Raw genomic sequence first — 23,644 nt, forward strand, 5'->3', positions numbered from 1 at the left:
GATGTGCGGGTTAGGTGGATTGGCCATGCTAAATTGCATCTTAGTGTCAGGGGGATTAATAGGTTTAATACTTGGGGTTACGGGGATAGAGCCCAGGTGGGATTGTTGTCGGTACAGGCTTGATGGACCAAATGGCCTCCTTCTGCTCTGTAGGGATTCTATGATCATCCCTTGCAGTTCCATCTCTTCCACTCTCGCCACCGAAAATTCTCTGCTTCCGCCGTTGGTTACGGCCTGTAACCCTGGACGCGGGACGCTGACCTGGGGCTGGGTGGGGGTGGGAGTGGGGCGGGGGGTGGTATTGGAGATTGCTAATGATTAATGATGAGCAACCCTTGAGGCCTCACAGGAGCCTCCTACCATCCCTTCTGGCCTGTCCCAGCTCACAGCAATGGCATGCGCGCACTTGCTGAGGTCATCACTCGGTGGTAGCCAGTAATGCCCCAGCAACGCACAAACCTGAACCAGTAGCTAAGCTTTGAGGAGATGACAGTGTAGATTCTTCTTTCTCCACCCCACCCCCCCTGCAGAATATTGCAACCACTGTCGGCAACATGATCAATGATAAACCCGAATGGAACAAAATGGAGAAGGCCGAGAGACACGAAGGTGCCACGTTGCTGTTGAACTGCACCGAGAGCACCGTTACGGTGGTAGCAGCCACCATGAGCGGCACCGAGTATAACGTGACAACAACCTACGTCGGTAAGATTGCACCAAATCCATTGCCCAATCCGCGGGAGGCGCAGTTCGGACACGCGCAGACCCGGAAGGTTCCGGGCTGGGGTTCCTTCGCTGTGTTCTGACAGCAGGAAGTGTGAATTTTAAGTTTAAATTTGATTTATCAGTGTCACAAGTAGGCCGACATTAACACTGCAGTGAAGTTACTGTGAAAATCCCCCCAGTCGCCACACTCCTGTTCGGGTACACACTGAGGGAAAATTTAGCACGGCCAATCCACCCTAACCAGCACGTCTTTCGGACTGTGGGAGGACCCGGAGGAAACCCACGCAGACACGGGGAGAACGTGCAGACTTTGCACAGGCAGTGACCCAAGCTGGGAATCGAACCTGGGTCCCTGGTGCTGTGAGGCAGCAGTGCTAACCACTGTGCCACTGTGCCACTCTACAGGAGTATAGGGAGTCGAGCAATGATCTTCCACATCACTTGGCTGGCAGAGAGGCTATTCATCCACAATTGGGCAGGGCCTCCTCAGCTCACCACACTGGTCGCTCGGTGTGGCGAGCTGGTAAGATAGGGCAAGAGGTGTAAAATCCCCATTCTGTCAGCGAATTCAGGCTGATTTCAATCTTAATAACATGTTTAGCACATCATTAACAAGCCCGGGACGCAATGGTCTGGGGTCACTTACATTAGCCCCCCTCACCAATGGAGGCCCCCACTGGCGAGGATCAAAGATGGTTCCCCACCAATGGGGACCAGGTGTCATGGCCGTGCCAGTGGGACCAGAGACCATTGAAGCCCCCCCCCGGGTAGTCAGGGGCAGGTCCGGGCAGTGCCCATAGGGCAATGCCAGCCTGGCACTCTGGCACTGCCCACTGGGCACACCCTGCTAGTGCCAAAAATGGCATGGCCTGATAAATGCGCGTCTGATGGTGCAGGGCCTGAGGGAGTGGGATCGAGCATGGGCAGAGCCTGACGGGCAGAGACCTGGGGACGGGGGCTGGGCAAGGCAGAACTCAGCATGGGGGGGACGGGGGCTGGTTGGTAGTGGTGGCCGGGGCTATGGGTGGCAAATGGGTGCAGTGGCAATGGGGAGGCAATCGGCCAGGGTGACAGTCGGGGTGGGGGGAGGGATCCATGTAGGCGAGGTGACTGCGATGTCCATGGGGTGGGGGGGGGGGGGGGTTGGTTGACATGGGTGATGTGTACTGGGAGATCGGGGCACTTGCGCACTGGCGCTCCGAGAGCTCAGCAGCTGGCTTCCTGATGAGCTGAGACTCCACTCCTCCCCCTACTGGTGAAATTCACATTGCGGCCTCTGCTGCACACAGTAAATTTACCATCACTTAGCTCGTTGAAGAAACAGGCCTGAGAAACTCCCATTTTCTTGCCCTTTTGGCACTTGGAATTTTTCTAAGGAAATTTTGCCCCATGTCTTGTTAACTGAAGGCTAGGAGCCCTGTGGTGAATAACTCCCCAAAATCTGTCCACCATCTACAAGGCACAAGTCAGGAGTGTGATGGAATTCTCCCCACTTGCCTGGATGGGTGCAGCTCCAACAACACCATCCAGGACAAAGCAGCCCACTTGGTTGGAAGCACATCCACAAACATCCACTCTCTCCACCACCGACGCTCAGTAGCAGCAGTGTGTACCATCTACAAGATGCACTGCAGCAATTCACCAAAGATCCTTAGACAGCACCTTCCAAACCCACCACCACTTCCATCTAGAAGGACAAGGGCAGCAGATACCTGGGAACACCACCGCCTGCAAGTTCCCCTCCAAGCCACTCACCATCCTGACTTGGAAATATATCGCTGTTCCTTCACTGTCGCTGGGTCAAAATCCTGGAACTCCCTCCCTAACAGCACTGTGGATGTACCTGCACCACACGGACTGCAGCGGGTTCAAGAAGGCAGCTCACCACCACCTTCTCAAGGGGCAATTAGTGACGGGCAATTAATACTGGTCTAGCCAGCGACACTCACATCCTGTAAATGAATTAAAATAAGAAAGTCGTGCATTTATGAAGCACCTTTGACAACATTTAAATGACCTTTAATGGGCGGCACGGTGGCACAGTGGTTCGCCCTGCTGCCTTCAGCGCCAGGGACACAGGTTCGATTCCCGGCTCAGGTCACTGTCTGTGTGGAGTCTGCACGTTCTCCCCGTGTCTGCGTGGGTTTCCTCCAGGTGCTCCTGTTTCCTCCCACCGTCCAAAAGACGTGCTGGTTAGGGTGCATTGGCCGTGCTAAATTCTCCCTCAGTGTTACCCGAACAGGACCGGAGTGTGGAGACTGATGCGCTATTCAGACACGAGGCTTGAAGCTCAGTAAATGAAAGGCTTTTATTTACTGTTAATGAAGCTACCAGAAGTTATATACACTATCCCAGACTGAAGGGGTCCCGGCCAGAGCAGGGACTCTTATACCTCTCCCAGGAGGCGGAGCCCGACTGGGATGTACCACAACACTACAGTACAAAGGTGTAACAACCCCACCCTATCCCCAACAGCAACAATAGCACAATCCAACAGTAACATATGTACATCCTTGTAGTACTGGCCAGACCCTGGCTCAGTACTATCCAGTGGGAACCAACGATGGTTCACCACAGAGACTAGGGGATTTTTACTTCATGCAGTGTTAATGTAAGCCTACTTGTGACACTAATAAACTTTAAATGGCGGGGCAGGCTCCAGAGGCCTGGGCCGCCTCCTTCTGTTCCTCTGCCTTTCTATTGAATAGAGTTACATCTAAAATAAATCCGATTTAATATACCTTCACCAACATATCCTGAGTGAACAATGTTTCAGGCCCGGTCTATATGGGGTTAATAACCGGGGGGGGATGGCGGGGAGTGGGGGGCAGAGATTTAAGGTAAGAGGCAGGAGATTTAGACGAGATTTGTGGAAAAACCTTTTCACCCAGAGGGTGGTGGGAATCTGGAACTCGCTGCCTGAAAGGGTGGTAGAGGCGGGAACCCTCACAACAGTTAAGAAGTACTTAGATGAGGACTTGTAACACCATAGCGTACAAGGCTATGGAGCAAGTGCTGGAAAATGGGGTTAGAATAGATAGATGCTTGATGACCAGTGCAGACATGATGGGCCAAAGGGCCTCCTTTGGTGCTGTAAAATCCGATGGGCTCGATATAAATGCGTTAAAAACAAAGGAACCAACTCGCACTTCTTATTAAATTTCAGACGTCCAAATTCAAGCTCTTCGAGGCAGCAAAGGGACCACAGTCTTTCTGGCAAAAGAAAATGAGGTGGATTTCCAGTGGGAGAAAGACAAATCAAAGCAAGCTGGTAACATCTCCTTGAAGGATAAATTCTGAGGTGGTAACTCATACCAAGGGAAGGATTTTCCAGCCCTTCCCGCCGGCGGGCTCTGTCAGTTCTGCCGAACGAGGCCCGTGGCGGCGGGACAGGCGAGCCACGCATAGCGGCGCGGACGTAGGCAGGACATGAAGATCCCGCTTCCCAAAGAGGCAACCAATGGCAAGCTGGAAAACCAGTGCTGGAAAACATGGCACGGTGGAAGGGGAGGGGGGGGCCGGGGGACGGGGACGGGGGGGACTGGAGTGGGGGCGGGGGAGGGAGGGGACACACAGAAACCCCACCCAAAGCCCACAGAATTCCTGGCTGTTCTCTCATATTCCATTCTCTATAAGCACAAGGACATCCAGATTCTTTACTCACGCCAAGTCTTGCTTACCTATCCACGCTGGGTCTCAGTCAACCTTCATTTTTAAAAAATCCGCATCCGTTTTTCCAATTCCTTACCCCTCCCTATCTCCATGAACTAATCCCGCTTCACCTACCTCCTAGAACTCTGCTGTCTTGGGCATCTCCGAGTTTAATCGGTCCCCCTGGGTCTAAAACTCTGGAATTCCTAACTCGAACATCCTTGCCTCTCCGCCTCCTTTTTTTTCCCTTCACACTCTTTCAACCCCATGTCATAGAATCCCTGCAGTGTAGAAGGAGGCCATTCAGCCCATCGAGTCTGCACCCACTCTGTAACAGAGTATTTTATCCAGGCTCACCACCCGGCTCCATCTCCATAATCCCACACATTTAAGATGGCCAATCCACCTAACCTACACATCTTTGGACACTAAGGGGCAATTTAGCATGGCCAATTCACCAAACCTACATATCTTTGGACACTAAGGGGCAATTTAGCATGGCCAATCCACCTAACCTGCACATCTTTGGACGCTAAGGGGCAATTTAGCATGGCCAATCCACCTAACCTGCACATCTTTGGACAATAAGGGGCAATTTAGCATGGCCAATCCACCTAACCTGCACATCTTTGGACAATAAGGGACAATTTAGCCTGGCCAATCCACCTAACCTACACATCTTTGGACAATAAGGGACAATTTAGCATGGCCAATCCACCTAACCTACACATCTTTGGACAATAAGGGACAATTTAGCATGGCCAATCCACCTAACCTACGCATCTTTGGACACTAAGGGACAATTTAGCATGGCCAATCCACCTAACCTGCTCATCTTTGAAGACTAATAGGCAATTTAGCATGGCCAATCCACCTAACCTACACATCTTTGGATACTAAGGGGCAATTTAGCATGGCCAATCCACCTAACCTACACATCTTTGGATACTAAGGGGCAATTTAGCATGGCCAATCCACCTAACCTACACATCTTTGGAGACTAATAGGCAATTTAGCATGGCCAATCCACCTAACCTACATATCTTTGGACACTAAGGGACAATTTAGCATGGCCAATCCACCTAACCTGCACATCTTTGGACACTAATAGGCAATTTAGCATGGCCAATCCATCTAACCAACACATCTTTAGACACTAAGGGACAATTTAGCATGGCCAATCCACCTAACCTGCACATTTTTGAACACTAAGGGGCAATTTAGCATGGGTAATCCACCTAACCCACACACCTTTGGATACTAAGGGGCAATTTAGCATGGCCAATCCACCTAACCCGTATATCTTTGGACCGTGGAAGGAAACCGGAGCATCCGGAGGAAACCCACACGGACACAGGGAGAAGATGTAAACTGCGCACAGTCAATGACCCAAGCCAGCAATTGAACCCGGGTCCCTGGCGCTGCGAGGTGGCAGTGCTAACCACTGTGCCACCCATCGGAGAGGAGCGTGCATCCCCCAGCTGAGCAAAGGGCTTGGGAAATGGGGTTTCTAAAAGATACGCTTCAGAGTTTGGGAGCATCATAGCAGATAATTCCCCTTTCCATAAAGACAGGTTCTGGGCTGGGAGTAACCGTGTTATCTTTGCTTCTTCAAAGGATTTGCAGCAGCCTCCTTAATTATCTTCAGCGAAATGGAATCGATGATGGAAGACAATGATTTGGAAATGAACAATAAGAAATATGGGACAGAGTATTTGCAGCTGAACTCCCAGGTGCTCACAGCCATGGTCACCAGCTACAAGACGCGTCAGAACACAACTTTTACCATCAGGAACAAAAAGGTTCGTAAAATTCAGGAAATCTTCACCCCTGTGAGAGGATAATTGGTTAAAGCACTCACTCCGTAACCTCCTCTTTCAAGGGACATCAATTATAATTATCCCCAACTCAGGTCCGTGGCAGATATCAGAGTTACGATTAGGTTCATTTTTTAGTGTCACAAGTAGGCTGACATTAACACTGCAATGAAGTTACTGTGAAAATCCCCTAGTCGCCACACTCCGGCGCCTGTTCGGGTACACTGAGGGAGAATTTTGCACGGCTAATGCACCCGATCAGCACGTCTTTCGGACTGTGGGAGGAAACCGGAGCACCCGGAGGAAACCCACGCAGAGAAGGTGCAAACTCCACACAGACAGTGACCCAAGACAGGTATCGAACCCGGGACCCTGGCACTGTGAGGCAGCAGCACTAACCCACTGTGTCACCCTGACTGTTAGAGGTGTGGGGTATATCTGTGTTACAGTGAGGGGTGTGGGGTATATCAGAGAGTGTTACAGTGAGGGGGTGTGGGGTACATCAGTGTTACAGTGAGGGGTGTGGGGTATATCAGTGTTACAGTGAGGGGGTGTGGGGTATATCAGTGTTACAGTGAGGGGTGTGGGGTATATCAGTGTTACAGTGAGGGGTGTGGGGTATATCAGTGTTACAGTGAGGGGTGTGGGGTATATCAGAGAGTGTTACAGTGGGGGGTGTGGGGTATATCAGTGTTACAGTGAGGGGGTGTGGGGTATATCAGTGTTACAGTGAGGGGGTGTGGGGTATATCAGTGTTACAGTGAGGGGTGTGGGGTATATCAGTGTTACAGTGAGGGGTGTGGGGTATATCAGTGTTACAGTGAGGGGTGTGGGGTATATCAGTGTTACAGTGAGGGGTGTGGGGTATATCAGAGAGTGTTACAGTGAGGGGTGTGGGGTATATCAGAGTGTTACAGTGAGGGGTGTGGGGTATATCAGAGAGTGTTACAGTGAGGGGTGTGGGGTATATCAGTGTTACAGTGAGGGGTGTGGGGTATATCAGAGAGTGTTACAGTGAGGGGTGTGGGGTATATCAGAGTGTTACAGTGAGGGGTGTGGGGTATATCAGAGAGTGTTACAGTGAGGGGTGTGGGGTATATCAGTGTTACAGTGAGGGGTGTGGGGTATATCAGAGAGTGTTACAGTGTGGGGTGTGGGGTATATCAGAGAGTGTTACAGTGAGGGGTGTGGGGTATATCTGTGTTACAGTGAGGGGTGTGGGGTACATCAGAGAGTGTTACAGTGAGGGGTGTGGGGTATATCAGAGTGTTACAGTGAGGGGTGTGGGGGATATCAGAGAGTGTTACAGTGAGGGGTGTGGGGTATATCAGAGAGTGTTACAGTGAGGGGGTGTGGGGTATATCAGAGAGTGTTACAGTGAGGGGTGTGGGGTATATCAGAGAGTGTTACAGTGAGGGGTGTGGGGTATATCAGAGAGTGTTACAGTGAGGGGTGTGGGGTATATCAGAGAGTGTTACAGTGAGGGGTGTGGGGTATATCAGAGAGTGTTACAGTGAGGGGTGTGGGGTATATCAGAGAGTGTTACACTGAGGGGTGTGGGGTATATCAGAGAGTGTTACAGTGAGGGGGTGTGGGGTATATCAGAGAGTGTTACAGTGAGGGGTGTGGGGTATATCAGAGAGTGTTACAGTGAGGGGTGTGGGGTATATCAGAGAGTGTTACAGTGAGGGGTGTGGGGTATATCAGAGAGTGTTACAGTGAGGGGGTGTGGGGTATATCAGAGAGTGTTACAGTGAGGGGTGTGGGGTATATCAGAGAGTGTTACAGTGAGGGGTGTGGGGTATATCAGAGAGTGTTACAGTGAGGGGTGTGGGGTATATCAGTGTTACAGTGAGGGGTGTGGGGTATATCAGAGAGTGTTACAGTGAGGGGTGTGGGGTATATCAGTGTTACAGTGAGGGGTGTGGGGTACATCAGAGAGTGTTACAGTGAGGGGTGTGGGGTATATCAGTGTTACAGTGAGGGGTGTGGGGTACATCAGAGAGTGTTACAGTGAGGGGTGTGGGGTATATCAGAGAGTGTTACAGTGTGGGGTGTGGGGTATATCAGAGAGTGTTACAGTGAGGGGTGTGGGGTATATCAGAGAGTGTTACAGTGAGGGGTGTGGGGTATATCAGTGTTACAGTGAGGGGTGTGGGGTATATCAGAGAATGTTACATTGAGGGGTGTGGGGTATAGCAGAGTGTTACAGTGAGGGGTAGGGGTATATCAGTGTTACAGTGAGGGGTGTGGGGTATATCAGATAATGTTACATTGAGGGGTGTGGGGTGTAGCAGAGTGTTACAGTGAGGGGTGTGGGGTATATCAGTGTTACAGTGAGGGGTGTGGGGTATATCAGTGTTACAGTGAGGGGTGAGGGGTATATCAGAGAGTGTTACAGTGAGGGGTGTGGGGTATATCAGAGAGTGTTACAGTGAGGGTGTGGGGTATATCAGAGAGTTTTACAGTGAGGGGTGTGGGATATATCAGAGAGTTTTACAGTGAGGGGTGTGGGGTATATCAGTGAGTGTTACAGTGAGGGGTGTGGGGTATATCAGTGAGTGTTACAGTGAGGGGTGTGGGGTATATCAGAGAGTGTTACAGTGAGGGGTGTGGGGTATATCAGAGAGTGTTACAGTGAGGGGTGTGGGGTATATCAGAGAGTTTTACAGTGAGGGGTGTGGGATATATCAGAGAGTTTTACAGTGAGGGGTGTGGGGTATTTCAGAGAGTGTTACAGTGAGGGGTGTGGGGTATATCAGAGAGTGTTACAGTGAGGGGTGTGGGGTATATCAGAGTGTTACAGTGAGGGGTAGGGGTATATCAGTGTTACAGTGAGGGGTATATCAGAGAATGTTACATTGAGGGGTGTGGGGTATAGCAGAGTGTTACAGTGAGGGGTGTGGGGTATATCAGAGAGTGTTACAGTGAGGGGTGTGGGGTATATCACTGTTACAGTGAGGGGTGTGGGGTATATCAGAGAGTGTTACAGTGAGCGTTGTGGGGTATATCAGAGAATGTTACATTGAGGGGTGTGGGGTATAGCAGAGTGTTACAGTGAGGGGTAGGGGTATATCAGTGTTACAGTGAGGGGTGTGGAGTATATCAGATAATGTTACATTGAGGGGTGTGGGGTATAGCAGAGTGTTACAGTGAGGGGGTGTGGGGTATATCAGAGAGTGTTACAGTGAGGGGTGTGGGGTATATCAGTGTTACAGTGAGGGGTGTGGGGTATATCAGAGAGTGTTACAGTGAGGGTTGTGGGGTATATCAGAGAATGTTACATTGAGGGGTGTGGGGTATAGCAGAGTGTTACAGTGAGGAGTGTGGGGTATATCAGTGTTACAGTGAGGGGTGTGGGGTATATCAGAGAGTGTTACAGTGAGGGGTGTGGGGTATATCAGAGAGTGTTACAGTGAGGGTGTGGGGTATATCAGTAAGTGTTACAGTGAGGGGTGTGGGGTATATCAGAGAGTGTTACAGTGAGGGGTGTGGGGTATATCAGAGAGTGTTACAGTGAGGGGTGTGGGGTATATCAGTGTTACAGTGAGGGGTGTGGGGTATATCAGTGTTACAGTGAGGGGTGTGGGGTATATCAGTGTTACAGTGAGGGGTGTGGGGTATATCAGTGTTACAGTGAGGGGTGTGGGGTATATCAGAGAGTGTTACAGTGAGGGGTGTGGGGTATATCAGAGAGTGTTACAGTGAGGGGGTGTGGGGTATATCAGAGAGTGTTACAGTGAGGTGTGTGGGGTATATCAGTGTTACAGTGAGGGGTGTGGGGTATATCAGAGAGTGTTACAGTGAGGGTTGTGGGGTATATCAGAGAATGTTACATTGAGGGGTGTGGGGTATAGCAGAGTGTTACAGTGAGGGGTGTGGGGTATATCAGTGTTACAGTGAGGGGTGTGGGGTATATCAGAGAGTGTTACAGTGAGGGGTGTGGGGTATATCAGAGAGTGTTACAGTGAGGGTGTGGGGTATATCAGTAAGTGTTACAGTGAGGGGTGTGGGGTATATCAGAGAGTGTTACAGTGAGGGGTGTGGGGTATATCAGAGAGTGTTACAGTGAGGGGTGTGGGGTATATCAGTGTTACAGTGAGGGGTGTGGGGTATATCAGTGTTACAGTGAGGGGTGTGGGGTATATCAGAGAGTGTTACAGTGAGGGGTGTGGGGTATATCAGAGAGTGTTACAGTGAGGGGGTGTGGGGTATATCAGAGAGTGTTACAGTGAGGGGTGTGGGGTATATCAGAGAGTGTTACAGTGAGGGGTGTGGGGTATATCAGAGAGTGTTACAGTGAGGGGGTGTGGGGTATATCAGAGAGTGTTACAGTGAGGGGTGTGGGGTATATCAGAGAGTGTTACAGTGAGGGGTGTGGGGTATATCAGAGAGTGTTACAGTTAGGGGTGTGGGGTATATCAGTGTTACAGTGAGGGGTGTGGGGTATATCAGAGAGTGTTACAGTGAGGGGTGTGGGGTATATCAGAGAGTGTTACAGTGAGGGGTGTGGGGTATATCACAGAGTGTTACAGTGAGGGGTGTGGGATATATCAGAGTGTTACAGTGAGGGGTGTTGGGTATATCAGAGAGTGTTACAGTGAGCGTGTGTGGGGTATATCAGAGAGTGTTACAGTGAGGGGTGTGGGGTATATCAGAGAGTGTTACAGTGTGGGGTGTGGGGTATATCAGAGAGTGTTACAGTGAGGGGTGTGGGGTATATCAGAGAGTGTTACAGTGAGGGGTGTGGGGTATATCAGAGAATGTTACATTGAGGGGTGTGGGGTATAGCAGAGTGTTACAGTGAGGGGTAGGGGTATATCAGTGTTACAGTGAGGGGTGTGGGGTATATCAGAGTGTTACAGTGAGGGGTGTGGGGTATATCAGAGAGTGTTACAGTGAGGGGTGTGGGGTATATCAGAGAGTGTTACAGTGAGGGGTGTGGGGTATATCAGAGAATGTTACATTAAGGGGTGTGGGGTATAGCAGAGTGTTACAGTGAGGGGTAGGGGTATATCAGTGTTACAGTGAGGGGTGTGGGGTATATCAGATAATGTTACATTGAGGGTTGTGTATAGCAGAGTGTTACAGTGAGGGGTGTGGGGTATATCAGTGTTACAGTGAGGGGTGTGGGGTATATCAGTGTTACAGTGAGGGGTGTGGGGTATATCAGAGAGTGTTACAGTGAGGGGTGTGGGGTATATCAGAGAATGTTACATTGAGGGGTGTGGGGTATAGCAGAGTGTTACAGTGAGGGGTGTGGGGTATATCAGTGTTACAGTGAGGGGTGTGGGGTATATCAGAGATTGTTACAGTGAGGGGTGTGGGGTATATCAGAGAGTGTTACAGTGAGGGTGTGGGGTATATCAGAGAGTTTTACAGTGAGGGGTGTGGGATATATCAGAGAGTTTTACAGTGAGGGGTGTGGGGTATATCAGTGAGTGTTACAGTGAGGGGTGTGGGGTATATCAGTGAGTGTTACAGTGAGGGGTGTGGGGTATATCAGAGAGTGTTACAGTGAGGGGTGTGGGGTATATCAGAGAGTGTTACAGTGAGGGGTGTGGGGTATATCAGAGAGTTTTACAGTGAGGGGTGTGGGATATATCAGAGAGTTTTACAGTGAGGGGTGTGGGGTATTTCAGAGAGTGTTAAAGTGAGGGGTGTGGGGTATATCAGAGAGTGTTACAGTGAGGGGTGTGGGGTATATCAGAGTGTTACAGTGAGGGTGTGGGGTATATCAGTGTTACAGTGAGGGGTGTGGGGTATATCAGAGAATGTTACATTGAGGGGTGTGGGGTATAGCAGAGTGTTACAGTGAGGGGTAGGGGTATATCAGTGTTACAGTGAGGGGTGTGGAGTATATCAGATAATGTTACATTGAGGGGTGTGGGGTATAGCAGAGTGTTACAGTGAGGGGTGTTGGGTATATCAGAGAGTGTTACAGTGAGGGGTGTGGGGTATATCAGTGTTACAGTGAGGGGTGTGGGGTATATCAGAGAGTGTTACAGTGAGGGTTGTGGGGTATATCAGAGAATGTTACATTGAGGGGTGTGGGGTATAGCAGAGTGTTACAGTGAGCGGTAGGGGTATATCAGTGTTACAGTGAGGGGTGTGGATTATATCAGATAATGTTACATTGAGGGGTGTGGGGCATAGCAGAGTGTTACAGTGAGGGGGTGTGGGGTATATCAGAGAGTGTTACAGTGAGGGGTGTGGGGTATATCAGTGTTACAGTGAGGGGTGTGGGGTATATCAGAGAGTGTTACAGTGAGGGTTGTGGGGTATATCAGAGAATGTTACATTGAGGGGTGTGGGGTATAGCAGAGTGTTACATTGAGGAGTGTGGGGTATATCAGTGTTACAGTGAGGGGTGTGGGGTATATCAGAGAGTGTTACAGTGAGGGGTGTGGGGTATATCAGAGAGTGTTACAGTGAGGGTGTGGGGTATATCAGTAAGTGTTACAGTGAGGGGTGTGGGGTATATCAGAGAGTGTTACAGTGAGGGGTGTGGGGTATATCAGAGAGTGTTACAGTGAGGGGTGTGGGGTATATCAGTGTTACAGTGAGGGGTGTGGGGTATATCAGTGTTACAGTGAGGGGTGTGGGGTATATCAGAGAGTGTTACAGTGAGGGGTGTGGGGTCTATCAGAGAGTGTTACAGTGAGCGTGTGTGGGGTATATCAGAGAGTGTTACAGTGAGGGGTGTGGGGTATATCAGAGAGTGTTACAGTGTGGGGTGTGGGGTATATCAGAGAGTGTTACAGTGAGGGGTGTGGGGTATATCAGAGAGTGTTACAGTGAGGGGTGTGGGGTATATCAGAGAATGTTACATTGAGGGGTGTGGGGTATAGCAGAGTGTTACAGTGAGGGGTAGGGGTATATCAGTGTTACAGTGAGGGGTGTGGGGTATATCAGAGTGTTACAGTGAGGGGTGTGGGGTATATCAGAGAGTGTTACAGTGTGGGGTGTGGGGTATATCAGAGAGTGTTACAGTGAGGGGTGTGGGGTATATCAGAGAGTGTTACAGTGAGGGGTGTGGGGTATATCAGAGAATGTTACATTGAGGGGTGTGGGGTATAGCAGAGTGTTACAGTGAGGGGTAGGGGTATATCAGTGTTACAGTGAGGGGTGTGGGGTATATCAGATAATGTTACATTGAGGGGTGTGGGGTATAGCAGAGTGTTACAGTGAGGGGTGTGGGGTATATCAGTGTTACAGTGAGGGGTGTGGGGTATATCAGTGTTACAGTGAGGGGTGTGGGGTATATCAGAGAGTGTTACAGTGAGGGGTGTGGGGTATATCAGAGAATGTTACATTGAGGGGTGTGGGGTATAGCAGAGTGTTACAGTGAGGGGTGTGGGGTATATCAGTGTTACAGTGAGGGGTGTGGGGTATATCAGAGAGTGTTACAGTGAGGGGTGTGGGGTATATCAGAGAGTGTTACAGTGAGGGTGTGGGGTATATCAGAGAGTTTTACAGTGAGGGGTGTGGGATATATCAGAGAGTTTTACAGTGAGGGGTGTGGGGTATATCAGTGAGTGTTACAGTGAGGGGTGTGGGGTATATCAGTGAGTGTTACAGTGAGGGGTGTGGGGTATATCAGAGAGTGTTACAGTGAGGGGTGTGGGGTATATCAGAGAGTGTTACAGTGAGGGGTGTGGGGTATATCAGAGAGTTTTACAGTGAGGGGTGTGGGATATATCAGAGAGTTTTACAGTGAGGGGTGTGGGGTATTTCAGAGAGTGTTAAAGTGAGGGGTGTGGGGTATATCAGAGAGTGTTACAGTGAGGGGTGTGGGGTATATCAGAGTGTTACAGTGAGGGTGTGGGGTATATCAGTGTTACAGTGAGGGGTGTGGGGTATATCAGAGAATGTTACATTGAGGGGTGTGGGGTATAGCAGAGTGTTACAGTGAGGGGTAGGGGTATATCAGTGTTACAGTGAGGGGTGTGGAGTATATCAGATAATGTTACATTGAGGGGTGTGGGGTATAGCAGAGTGTTACAGTGAGGGGTGTTGGGTATATCAGAGAGTGTTACAGTGAGGGGTGTGGGGTATATCAGTGTTACAGTGAGGGGTGTGGGGTATATCAGAGAGTGTTACAGTGAGGGTTGTGGGGTATATCAGAGAATGTTACATTGAGGGGTGTGGGGTATAGCAGAGTGTTACAGTGAGCGGTAGGGGTATATCAGTGTTACAGTGAGGGGTGTGGAGTATATCAGATAATGTTACATTGAGGGGTGTGGGGCATAGCAGAGTGTTACAGTGAGGGGTGTGGGGTATATCAGAGAGTGTTACAGTGAGGGTTGTGGGGTATATCAGAGAATGTTACATTGAGGGGTGTGGGGTATAGCAGAGTGTTACAGTGAGGAGTGTGGGGTATATCAGTGTTACAGTGAGGGGTGTGGGGTATATCAGAGAGTGTTACAGTGAGGGGTGTGGGGTATATCAGAGAGTGTTACAGTGAGGGTGTGGGGTATATCAGTAAGTGTTACAGTGAGGGGTGTGGGGTATATCAGAGAGTGTTACAGTGAGGGGTGTGGGGTATATCAGAGAGTGTTACAGTGAGGGGTGTGGGGTATATCAGTGTTACAGTGAGGGGTGTGGGGTATATCAGTGTTACAGTGAGGGGTGTGGGGTATATCAGAGAGTGTTACAGTGAGGGGTGTGGGGTATATCAGAGAGTGTTACAGTGAGGGGGTGTGGGGTATATCAGAGAGTGTTACAGTGAGGGGTGTGGCGTATATCAGAGAGTGTTACAGTGAGGGGTGTGGGGTATATCAGAGAGTGTTACAGTGAGGGGGTGTGGGGTATATCAGAGAGTGTTACAGTGAGGGGTGTGGGGTATATCAGAGAGTGTTACAGTGAGGGGTGTGGGGTATATCAGAGAGTGTTACAGTGAGGGGTGTGGGGTATATCAGTGTTACAGTGAGGGGTGTGGGGTATATCAGAGAGTGTTACAGTGAGGGGTGTGGGGTATATCAGAGAGTGTTACAGTGAGGGGTGTGGGGTATATCAGAGAGTGTTACAGTGAGGGGTGTGGGATATATCAGAGTGTTACAGTGAGGGGTGTGGGGTATATCAGAGTTACAGTGAGGGGTGTGGGGTATATCAGAGTGTTACAGTGAGGGGTGTGGGGTATATCAGAGAGTGTTACAGTGAGGGGTGTGGGGTATATCAGAGTGTTACAGTGAGGGGTGTGGGGTATATCAGAGAGTGTTACAGTGAGGGGTGTTGGGTATATCAGAGAGTGTTACAGTGAGCGGGTGTGGGGTATATCAGAGAGTGTTACAGTGAGGGGTGTGGGGTATATCAGGGAGTGTTACAGTGAGGGGTGTGGGGTATATCAGAGAGTGTTACAGTGAGGGGTGTGGGGTATATCAGAGAGTGTTACAGTGAGGGGGTGTGGGGTATATCAGAGAGTGTTACAGTGAGGGGTGTGGGGTATATCAGTGTTACAGTGAGGGGTGTGAGGTATTTCAGAGAATGTTACATTGAGGGGTGTGGGGTATAGCAGAGTGTTACAGTGAGGGGTAGGGGTATATCAGTGTTACAGTGAGGGGTGTGGGGTATATCAGATAATGTTACATTGAGGGGTGTGGGGTATAGCAGAGTGTTACAGTGAGGGGTGTGGGGTATATCAGTGTTACAGTGAAGGGTGTGGGGTATATCAGAGAGTGTTACAGTGAGGGGTGTGGGGTATATCAGAGTGTTACAGTGAGGGGTGTGGGGTATATCAGAGAGTGTTACAGTGAGGGGTGTGGGGTATATCAGAGTGTTACAGTGAGGGGTGTGGGGTATATCAGAGAGTGTTACAGTGAGGGGTGTTGGGTATATCAGAGAGTGTTACAGTGAGCGGGTGTGGGGTATATCAGAGAGTGTTACAGTGAGGGGTGTGGGGTATATCAGGGAGTGTTACAGTGAGGGGTGTGGGGTATATCAGAGAGTGTTACAGTGAGGGGTGTGGGGTATATCAGAGAGTGTTACAGTGAGGGGGTGTGGGGTATATCAGAGAGTGTTACAGTGAGGGGTGTGGGGTATATCAGTGTTACAGTGAGGGGTGTGAGGTATTTCAGAGAATGTTACATTGAGGGGTGTGGGGTATAGCAGAGTGTTACAGTGAGGGGTAGGGGTATATCAGTGTTACAGTGAGGGGTGTGGGGTATATCAGATAATGTTACATTGAGGGGTGTGGGGTATAGCAGAGTGTTACAGTGAGGGGTGTGGGGTATATCAGTGTTACAGTGAGGGGTGTGGGGTATATCAGAGAGTGTTACAGTGAGGGGTGTGGGGTATATCAGAGAATGTTACATTGAGGGGTGTGGGGTATAGCAGAGTGTTACAGTGAGGGGTGTGGGGTATATCAGTGTTACAGTGAGGGGTGTGGGGTATATCAGATAATGTTACATTGAGGGGTGTGGGGTATAGCAGAGTGTTACAGTGAGGGGTGTGGGGTATATCAGTGTTACAGTGAGGGGTGTGGGGTATATCAGAGAGTGTTACAGTGAGGGGTGTGGGGTATATCAGTGAATGTTACATTGAGGGGTGTGGGGTATAGCAGAGTGTTACAGTGAGGGGTGTGGGGTATATCAGTGTTACAGTGAGGGGTGTGGGGTATATCAGAGAGTGTTACAGTGAGGGGTGTGGGGTATATCAGAGAGTGTTACAGTGAGGGTGTGGGGTATATCAGAGAGTTTTACAGTGAGGGGTGTGGGATATATCAGAGAGTTTTACAGTGAGGGGTGTGGGGTATATCAGTGAGTGTTACAGTGAGAGGTGTGGGGTATATCAGTGAGTGTTACAGTGAGGGGTGTGGGGTATATCAGAGAGTGTTACAGTGAGGGGTGTGGGGTATATCAGAGAGTGTTACAGTGAGGGGTGTGGGGTATATCAGAGAGTTTTACAGTGAGGGGTGTGGGATATATCAGAGAGTTTTACAGTGAGGGGTGTGGGGTATTTCAGAGAGTGTTACAGTGAGGGGTGTGGGGTATATCAGAGAGTGTTACAGTGAGGGGTGTGGGGTATATCAGAGTGTTACAGTGAGGGTGTGGGGTAAATCAGTGTTACAGTGAGGGGTGTGGGGTATATCAGAGAATGTTACATTGAGGGGTGTGGGGTATAGCAGAGTGTTACAGTGAGGGGTAGGGGTATATCAGTGTTACAGTGAGGGGTGTGGAGTATATCGGATAATGTTACATTGAGTGGTGTGGGGTATAGCAGAGTGTTACAGTGAGGGGTGTGGGGTATATCAGAGAGTGTTACAGTGAGGGGTGTGGGGTATATCAGTGTTACAGTGAGGGGTGTGGGGTATATCAGAGAGTGTTACAGTGAGGGTTGTGGGGTATATCAGAGAATGTTACATTGAGGGGTGTGGGGTATAGCAGAGTGTTACAGTGAGGAGTGTGGGGTATATCAGTGTTACAGTGAGGGGTGTGGGGTATATCAGAGAGTGTTACAGTGAGGGGTGTGGGGTATATCAGAGAGTGTTACAGTGAGGGGTGTGGGGTATATCAGTAAGTGTTACAGTGAGGGGTGTGGGCTATATCAGAGAGTGTTACAGTGAGGGTGTGGGGTATATCAGTAAGTGTTACAGTGAGGGGTGTGGGGTATATCAGAGAGTGTTACAGTGAGGGGGTGTGGGGTATATCAGAGAGTGTTACAGTGAGGGGTGTGGGGTATATCAGAGAGTGTTACAGTGAGGGGTGTGGGATATATCAGAGTGTTACAGTGAGGGGTGTGGGGTATATCAGTGTTACAGTGAGGGGTGTGGGGTATATCAGAGTGTTACAGTGAGGGGTGTGGGGTATATCAGAGAGTGTTACAGTGAGGGGTGTGGGGTATATCAGAGTGTTACAGTGAGGGGTGTGGGGTATATCAGAGAGTGTTACAGTGAGGGGTGTGGGGTATATCAGAGTGTTACAGTGAGGGGTGTGGGGTATATCAGAGAGTGTTACAGTGAGGGGTGTGGGTTATATCAGAGAGTGTTACAGTGAGGGGTGTGGGGTATATCAGAGTGTTACAGTGAGGGGTGTGAGGTATTTCAGAGAATGTTACATTGAGGGGTGTGGGGTATAGCAGAGTGTTACAGTGAGGGGTAGGGGTATATCAGTGTTACAGTGAGGGGTGTGGGGTATATCAGAGAGTGTTACAGTGAGGGGTGTGGGGTATATCAGAGTGTTACAGTGAGGGGTGTGGGGTATATCAGTGTTACAGTGAGGGGTGTGGGGTATATCAGAGAGTGTTACAGTGAGGGGTGTGGGGTATATCAGAGAATGTTACATTGAGGGGTGTGGGGTATAGCAGAGTGTTACAGTGAGGGGTGTGGGGTATATCAGTGTTACAGTGAGGGGTGTGGGGTATATCAGATAATGTTACATTGAGGGGTGTGGGGTATAGCAGAGTGTTACAGTGAGGGGTGTGGGGTATATCAGTGTTACAGTGAGGGGTGTGGGGTATATCAGAGAGTGTTACAGTGAGGGGTGTGGGGTATATCAGTGAATGTTACATTGAGGGGTGTGGGGTATAGCAGAGTGTTACAGTGAGGGGTGTGGGGTATATCAGTGTTACAGTGAGGGGTGTGGGGTATATCAGAGAGTGTTACAGTGAGGGGTGTGGGGTATATCAGAGAGTGTTACAGTGAGGGTGTGGGGTATATCAGAGAGTTTTACAGTGAGGGGTGTGGGATATATCAGAGAGTTTTACAGTGAGGGGTGTGGGGTATATCAGTGAGTGTTACAGTGAGAGGTGTGGGGTATATCAGTGAGTGTTACAGTGAGGGGTGTGGGGTATATCAGAGAGTGTTACAGTGAGGGGTGTGGGGTATATCAGAGAGTGTTACAGTGAGGGGTGTGGGGTATATCAGAGAGTTTTACAGTGAGGGGTGTGGGATATATCAGAGAGTTTTACAGTGAGGGGTGTGGGGTATTTCAGAGAGTGTTACAGTGAGGGGTGTGGGGTATATCAGAGAGTGTTACAGTGAGGGGTGTGGGGTATATCAGAGTGTTACAGTGAGGGTGTGGGGTAAATCAGTGTTACAGTGAGGGGTGTGGGGTATATCAGAGAATGTTACATTGAGGGGTGTGGGGTATAGCAGAGTGTTACAGTGAGGGGTAGGGGTATATCAGTGTTACAGTGAGGGGTGTGGAGTATATCGGATAATGTTACATTGAGTGGTGTGGGGTATAGCAGAGTGTTACAGTGAGGGGTGTGGGGTATATCAGAGAGTGTTACAGTGAGGGGTGTGGGGTATATCAGTGTTACAGTGAGGGGTGTGGGGTATATCAGAGAGTGTTACAGTGAGGGTTGTGGGGTATATCAGAGAATGTTACATTGAGGGGTGTGGGGTATAGCAGAGTGTTACAGTGAGGAGTGTGGGGTATATCAGTGTTACAGTGAGGGGTGTGGGGTATATCAGAGAGTGTTACAGTGAGGGGTGTGGGGTATATCAGAGAGTGTTACAGTGAGGGGTGTGGGGTATATCAGTAAGTGTTACAGTGAGGGGTGTGGGCTATATCAGAGAGTGTTACAGTGAGGGTGTGGGGTATATCAGTAAGTGTTACAGTGAGGGGTGTGGGGTATATCAGAGAGTGTTACAGTGAGGGGGTGTGGGGTATATCAGAGAGTGTTACAGTGAGGGGTGTGGGGTATATCAGAGAGTGTTACAGTGAGGGGTGTGGGATATATCAGAGTGTTACAGTGAGGGGTGTGGGGTATATCAGTGTTACAGTGAGGGGTGTGGGGTATATCAGAGTGTTACAGTGAGGGGTGTGGGGTATATCAGAGAGTGTTACAGTGAGGGGTGTGGGGTATATCAGAGTGTTACAGTGAGGGGTGTGGGGTATATCAGAGAGTGTTACAGTGAGGGGTGTGGGGTATATCAGAGTGTTACAGTGAGGGGTGTGGGGTATATCAGAGAGTGTTACAGTGAGGGGTGTGGGTTATATCAGAGAGTGTTACAGTGAGGGGTGTGGGGTATATCAGAGTGTTACAGTGAGGGGTGTGGGGTATATCAGAGAGTGTTACAGTGAGGGGTGTGGGTTATATCAGAGAGTGTTACAGTGAGGGGTGTTGGGTATATCAGAGAGTGTTACAGTGAGGGGTGTGGGGTATATCAGAGTGTTACAGTGAGGGGTGTGGGGTATATCAGAGAGTGTTACAGTGAGGGGTGTGGGTTATATCAGAGAGTGTTACAGTGAGGGGTGTGGGGTATATCAGAGAGTGTTACAGTGAGCGGGTGTGGGGTATATCAGAGAGTGTTACAGTGAGGGGTGTGGGGTATATCAGAGTGTTACAGTGCGGGGTGTGGGGTATATCAGTGTTACAGTGAGGGGGTGTGGGGTATATCAGAGAGTGTTACAGTGAGGGGTGTGGGGTATATCAGAGAGTTTTACAGTGAGGGGTGTGGGGTATATCAGAGAGTGTTACAGTGTGGGGTGTGGGGTATATCAGAGAGTGTTACAGTGTGGGGTGTGGGGTATATCAGAGAGTGTTACAGTGAGGGGGTGTGGGGTATATTAGAGAGTGTTACAGTGAGGGGTGTGGGGTATATCAGAGAGTGTTACAGTGAGGGGTGTGGGGTATATCAGAGAGTGTTTCAGTGAGGGGGTGTGGGGTATATCAGAGAGTGTTACAGTGAGGGGTGTGGGGTATATCAGAGAGTGTTACAGTGAGGGGTGTGGGGTATATCAGAGAGTGTTACAGTGAGGGGGTGTGGGGTATATCAGAGAGTGTTACAGTGAGGGGTGTGGGGTATATCAGAGAGTTTTACAGTGTGGGGTGTGGGGTATATCAGAGAGTGTTACAGTGAGGGGGTGTGGGGTATATTAGAGAGTGTTACAGTGAGGGGGTGTGGGGTATATTAGAGAGTGTTACAGTGAGGGGTGTGGGGTATATCAGAGAGTGTTACAGTGTGGGGTGTGGGGTATATCAGAGAGTGTTACAGTGAGGGGGTGTGGGGTATATTAGAGAGTGTTACAGTGAAGGGGTGTGGGGTATATTAGAGAGTGTTACAGTGAGGGGATGTGGGGTATATTAGAGAGTGTTACAGTGAGGGGGTGTGGGGTATATTAGAGAGTGTTACAGTGAGGGGATGTGGGGTATATCAGCGAGTGTTACAGTGAGGGGTGTGGGGTATATCAGCGAGTTTTACAGTGAGCGGGTGTGGGGTATATCAGAGAGTGTTACAGTGAGGGGGTGTGGGGTATATCAGCGAGTGTTACAGTGAGCGGGTGTGGGGTATATCAGAGAGTGTTACAGCGAGGGGGTGTGGGGTATATTAGAGATTGCTGTTACGAAATTTGCTTTGTTCTCTCTATTATCCTTTTCTCTGTTGTTTTCTGTCTCCCAGGAGGATGTTGAAGATTACACTGTCTGTGTGTACTGGGATAAGAGCAGGAATATCTGGTCCACCAGTGGATGTTCTAAGGTGTCATCCAATCATACGCACACCGTCTGTCGCTCTACGCACCTCAGTAGCTTTGCCGTGCTGGTTGCACTGTACAAGGTGGAGGTAAGAGTTTGTGTGAATTCGGAAGGCCTTTGTTAAAGAGGGCTGGACCATTATTTGGTGACTGCACCTCACTTGGTGGGACCACTCTGTTCAAGGCGCTTCCTTTCGGAGGGTGAATGAAGCGACACTGAACAGTATTTTGATTTGATTTGATTTATTATTGTCACATGTATTATTATACAATGAAAAATATTGTTTCTTGCACGCTGTACAGTCAAAGCATACTGTTCATAGAGAAGGAAATGAGATGGTGCAGAATGTAGTGTTACGGTCATAGCTGAGGTGTAGAGAAAAATCAACTTAATGCGAGGTAAGTCCATTCAAAAGTCTGACAGCAGCAGGAAAGAAGCTGTTCTTGAGTCGGTCGGGACGTGACCTCAGACTTTTGTATCTTTTTCCCGATGGAAGAAGGTGGAAGAGAGAATATCCGGGGTGCGTGGGGTCCTTAATTATGCCGGCTGCTTTCCCGAGGCAGCGGGAAGTGTAGACAGAGTCAATGGATGGGAGGCAGGTTTGAGTGATGGACTGGGCTTTGTTCATGACCCTTTGTAGTTTCTTGCGGTCTTGGTGAACAGCACCATCGTGACTGTAAACGGAAAGGAACGGAAAGTTAACAAGTTCGGTTCAAAGCACTCTGAAGATTTTATTTGTTCTTGAGGTGTGGCCATCACTGACAAAGTTGATTTTACCGTCCATCTCTTGATTCGCTGCTCCCCAGACCTAGAATACCTGACGCTAAAATGCCGCCCCTACTGCCTTCCGCGGGAGTTCACCTCCGTTATCCTGAGAGCAGTTTACATCCACCCCGTGCAGAGGTGAAGATAGTGCTGGATGAAATATACACCACTACGGATAGCCCCGAGACGTAACATCCCGAGGCCTTGTTCAACGTGGCCGGGACTTCAGTCAGGCCAAGCTCAAGAGCGTACTACCAAGTTACCACCAACACGTCTCCTGTTCGACCAGAGGCCCAAACATCCTAGACCACTGCTACACAAATATCAAACATGCCTACCGCTCTATCGCCCACCCACACTTTGGTAAATCAGACCACAAGGCTGTGCTCCTGCTCCCTGCTTACAAGCAAAAACTGAAGCGGGAGAATCCATCAGAGAGTTGTACAATGTTGGTCTGAGGGATCGGATGACCTCCACGATCATCTTGGAGTCAGTGGACTGGTCAGTATTTAAAAACTCTGCGGCCAGCCTGAACAAGTACGCCATTACAGTAACTGATTTCACTAGTAAGTGTGTAGAAGACTGTGTGCCAAAGAAGCAAATCGTGTGTTCCCCAACCGGAAACCATGGATGAACAGGGATATCCACTGCTTGCTGAAGTCCAGGTCTGAGGAGTTCAAGTCAGGCGACACTGACCTACACAAGAAAGCCAGATACGATTTAAGGAGATCCATCAAAGATGCCAAAAGACAATACCGGACCAAGCAAGAGTCCCAGGCTAGCCACACCGACCCCCCGCCAACTATGGCAAGGTCTGCAAGACATGACAGGCTACAAGATGAAGGCATGTAAAATCGCCGGCTCCAACGCACCCCTCCCTGATGAGCTCAATGATTCTCCCCCATTTTTGAGCAAGAGGTCAGCGAGAGCATGCCCTCCACCCTGGAAGCCCTGGATGAACCTGTATCTGAGGTCACCATTGCAGACTATCGGCCAGTGGCTCTAACGTCCATCATTATGAAGTGCTTCGAAAGGTTAGTCATGGCACGAATCAATTCCAGTCTCCCGGACTACCTGGATCCACTACAGTTTGCCTACCCTGCAACAGGTCCATAGCAAACGCCATTTCCCTGGCCCTGCACTCAAACCCTGGAACACTTGGATAACAAGGACACCTATGTCAGACTCCTATTTATTGACTACAGCTCAGCCTTCACCACTATTATTCCCATGAAACTCATCTCCAAACTCCGTGGCCTGGGCCT

The 23,644-nt window shown here is 49.6% G+C and overlaps 1 protein-coding gene across 1 annotated transcript in view; it reads left to right on the plus strand.

Annotated features, from left to right (window-relative positions):
* Positions 1-23,644, plus strand: part of LOC144507665 (adhesion G protein-coupled receptor E5-like) — a 75,517-nt gene that overhangs the window by 29,478 nt on the left and 22,395 nt on the right. Inside the window, exons 6-9 of the mRNA XM_078234822.1 lie at positions 531-705; positions 3,893-3,997; positions 5,995-6,179; positions 21,541-21,702. Of these exons, the coding sequence (XP_078090948.1) occupies positions 531-705; positions 3,893-3,997; positions 5,995-6,179; positions 21,541-21,702 (627 nt within the window). The remainder of the gene's footprint in view (positions 1-530; positions 706-3,892; positions 3,998-5,994; positions 6,180-21,540; positions 21,703-23,644) is intronic.

This window comes from Mustelus asterias, chromosome 19 (assembly GCF_964213995.1).
Source record: "Mustelus asterias chromosome 19, sMusAst1.hap1.1, whole genome shotgun sequence".
In the NCBI taxonomy this organism is placed as follows: Eukaryota; Metazoa; Chordata; class Chondrichthyes; order Carcharhiniformes; family Triakidae; genus Mustelus; species Mustelus asterias.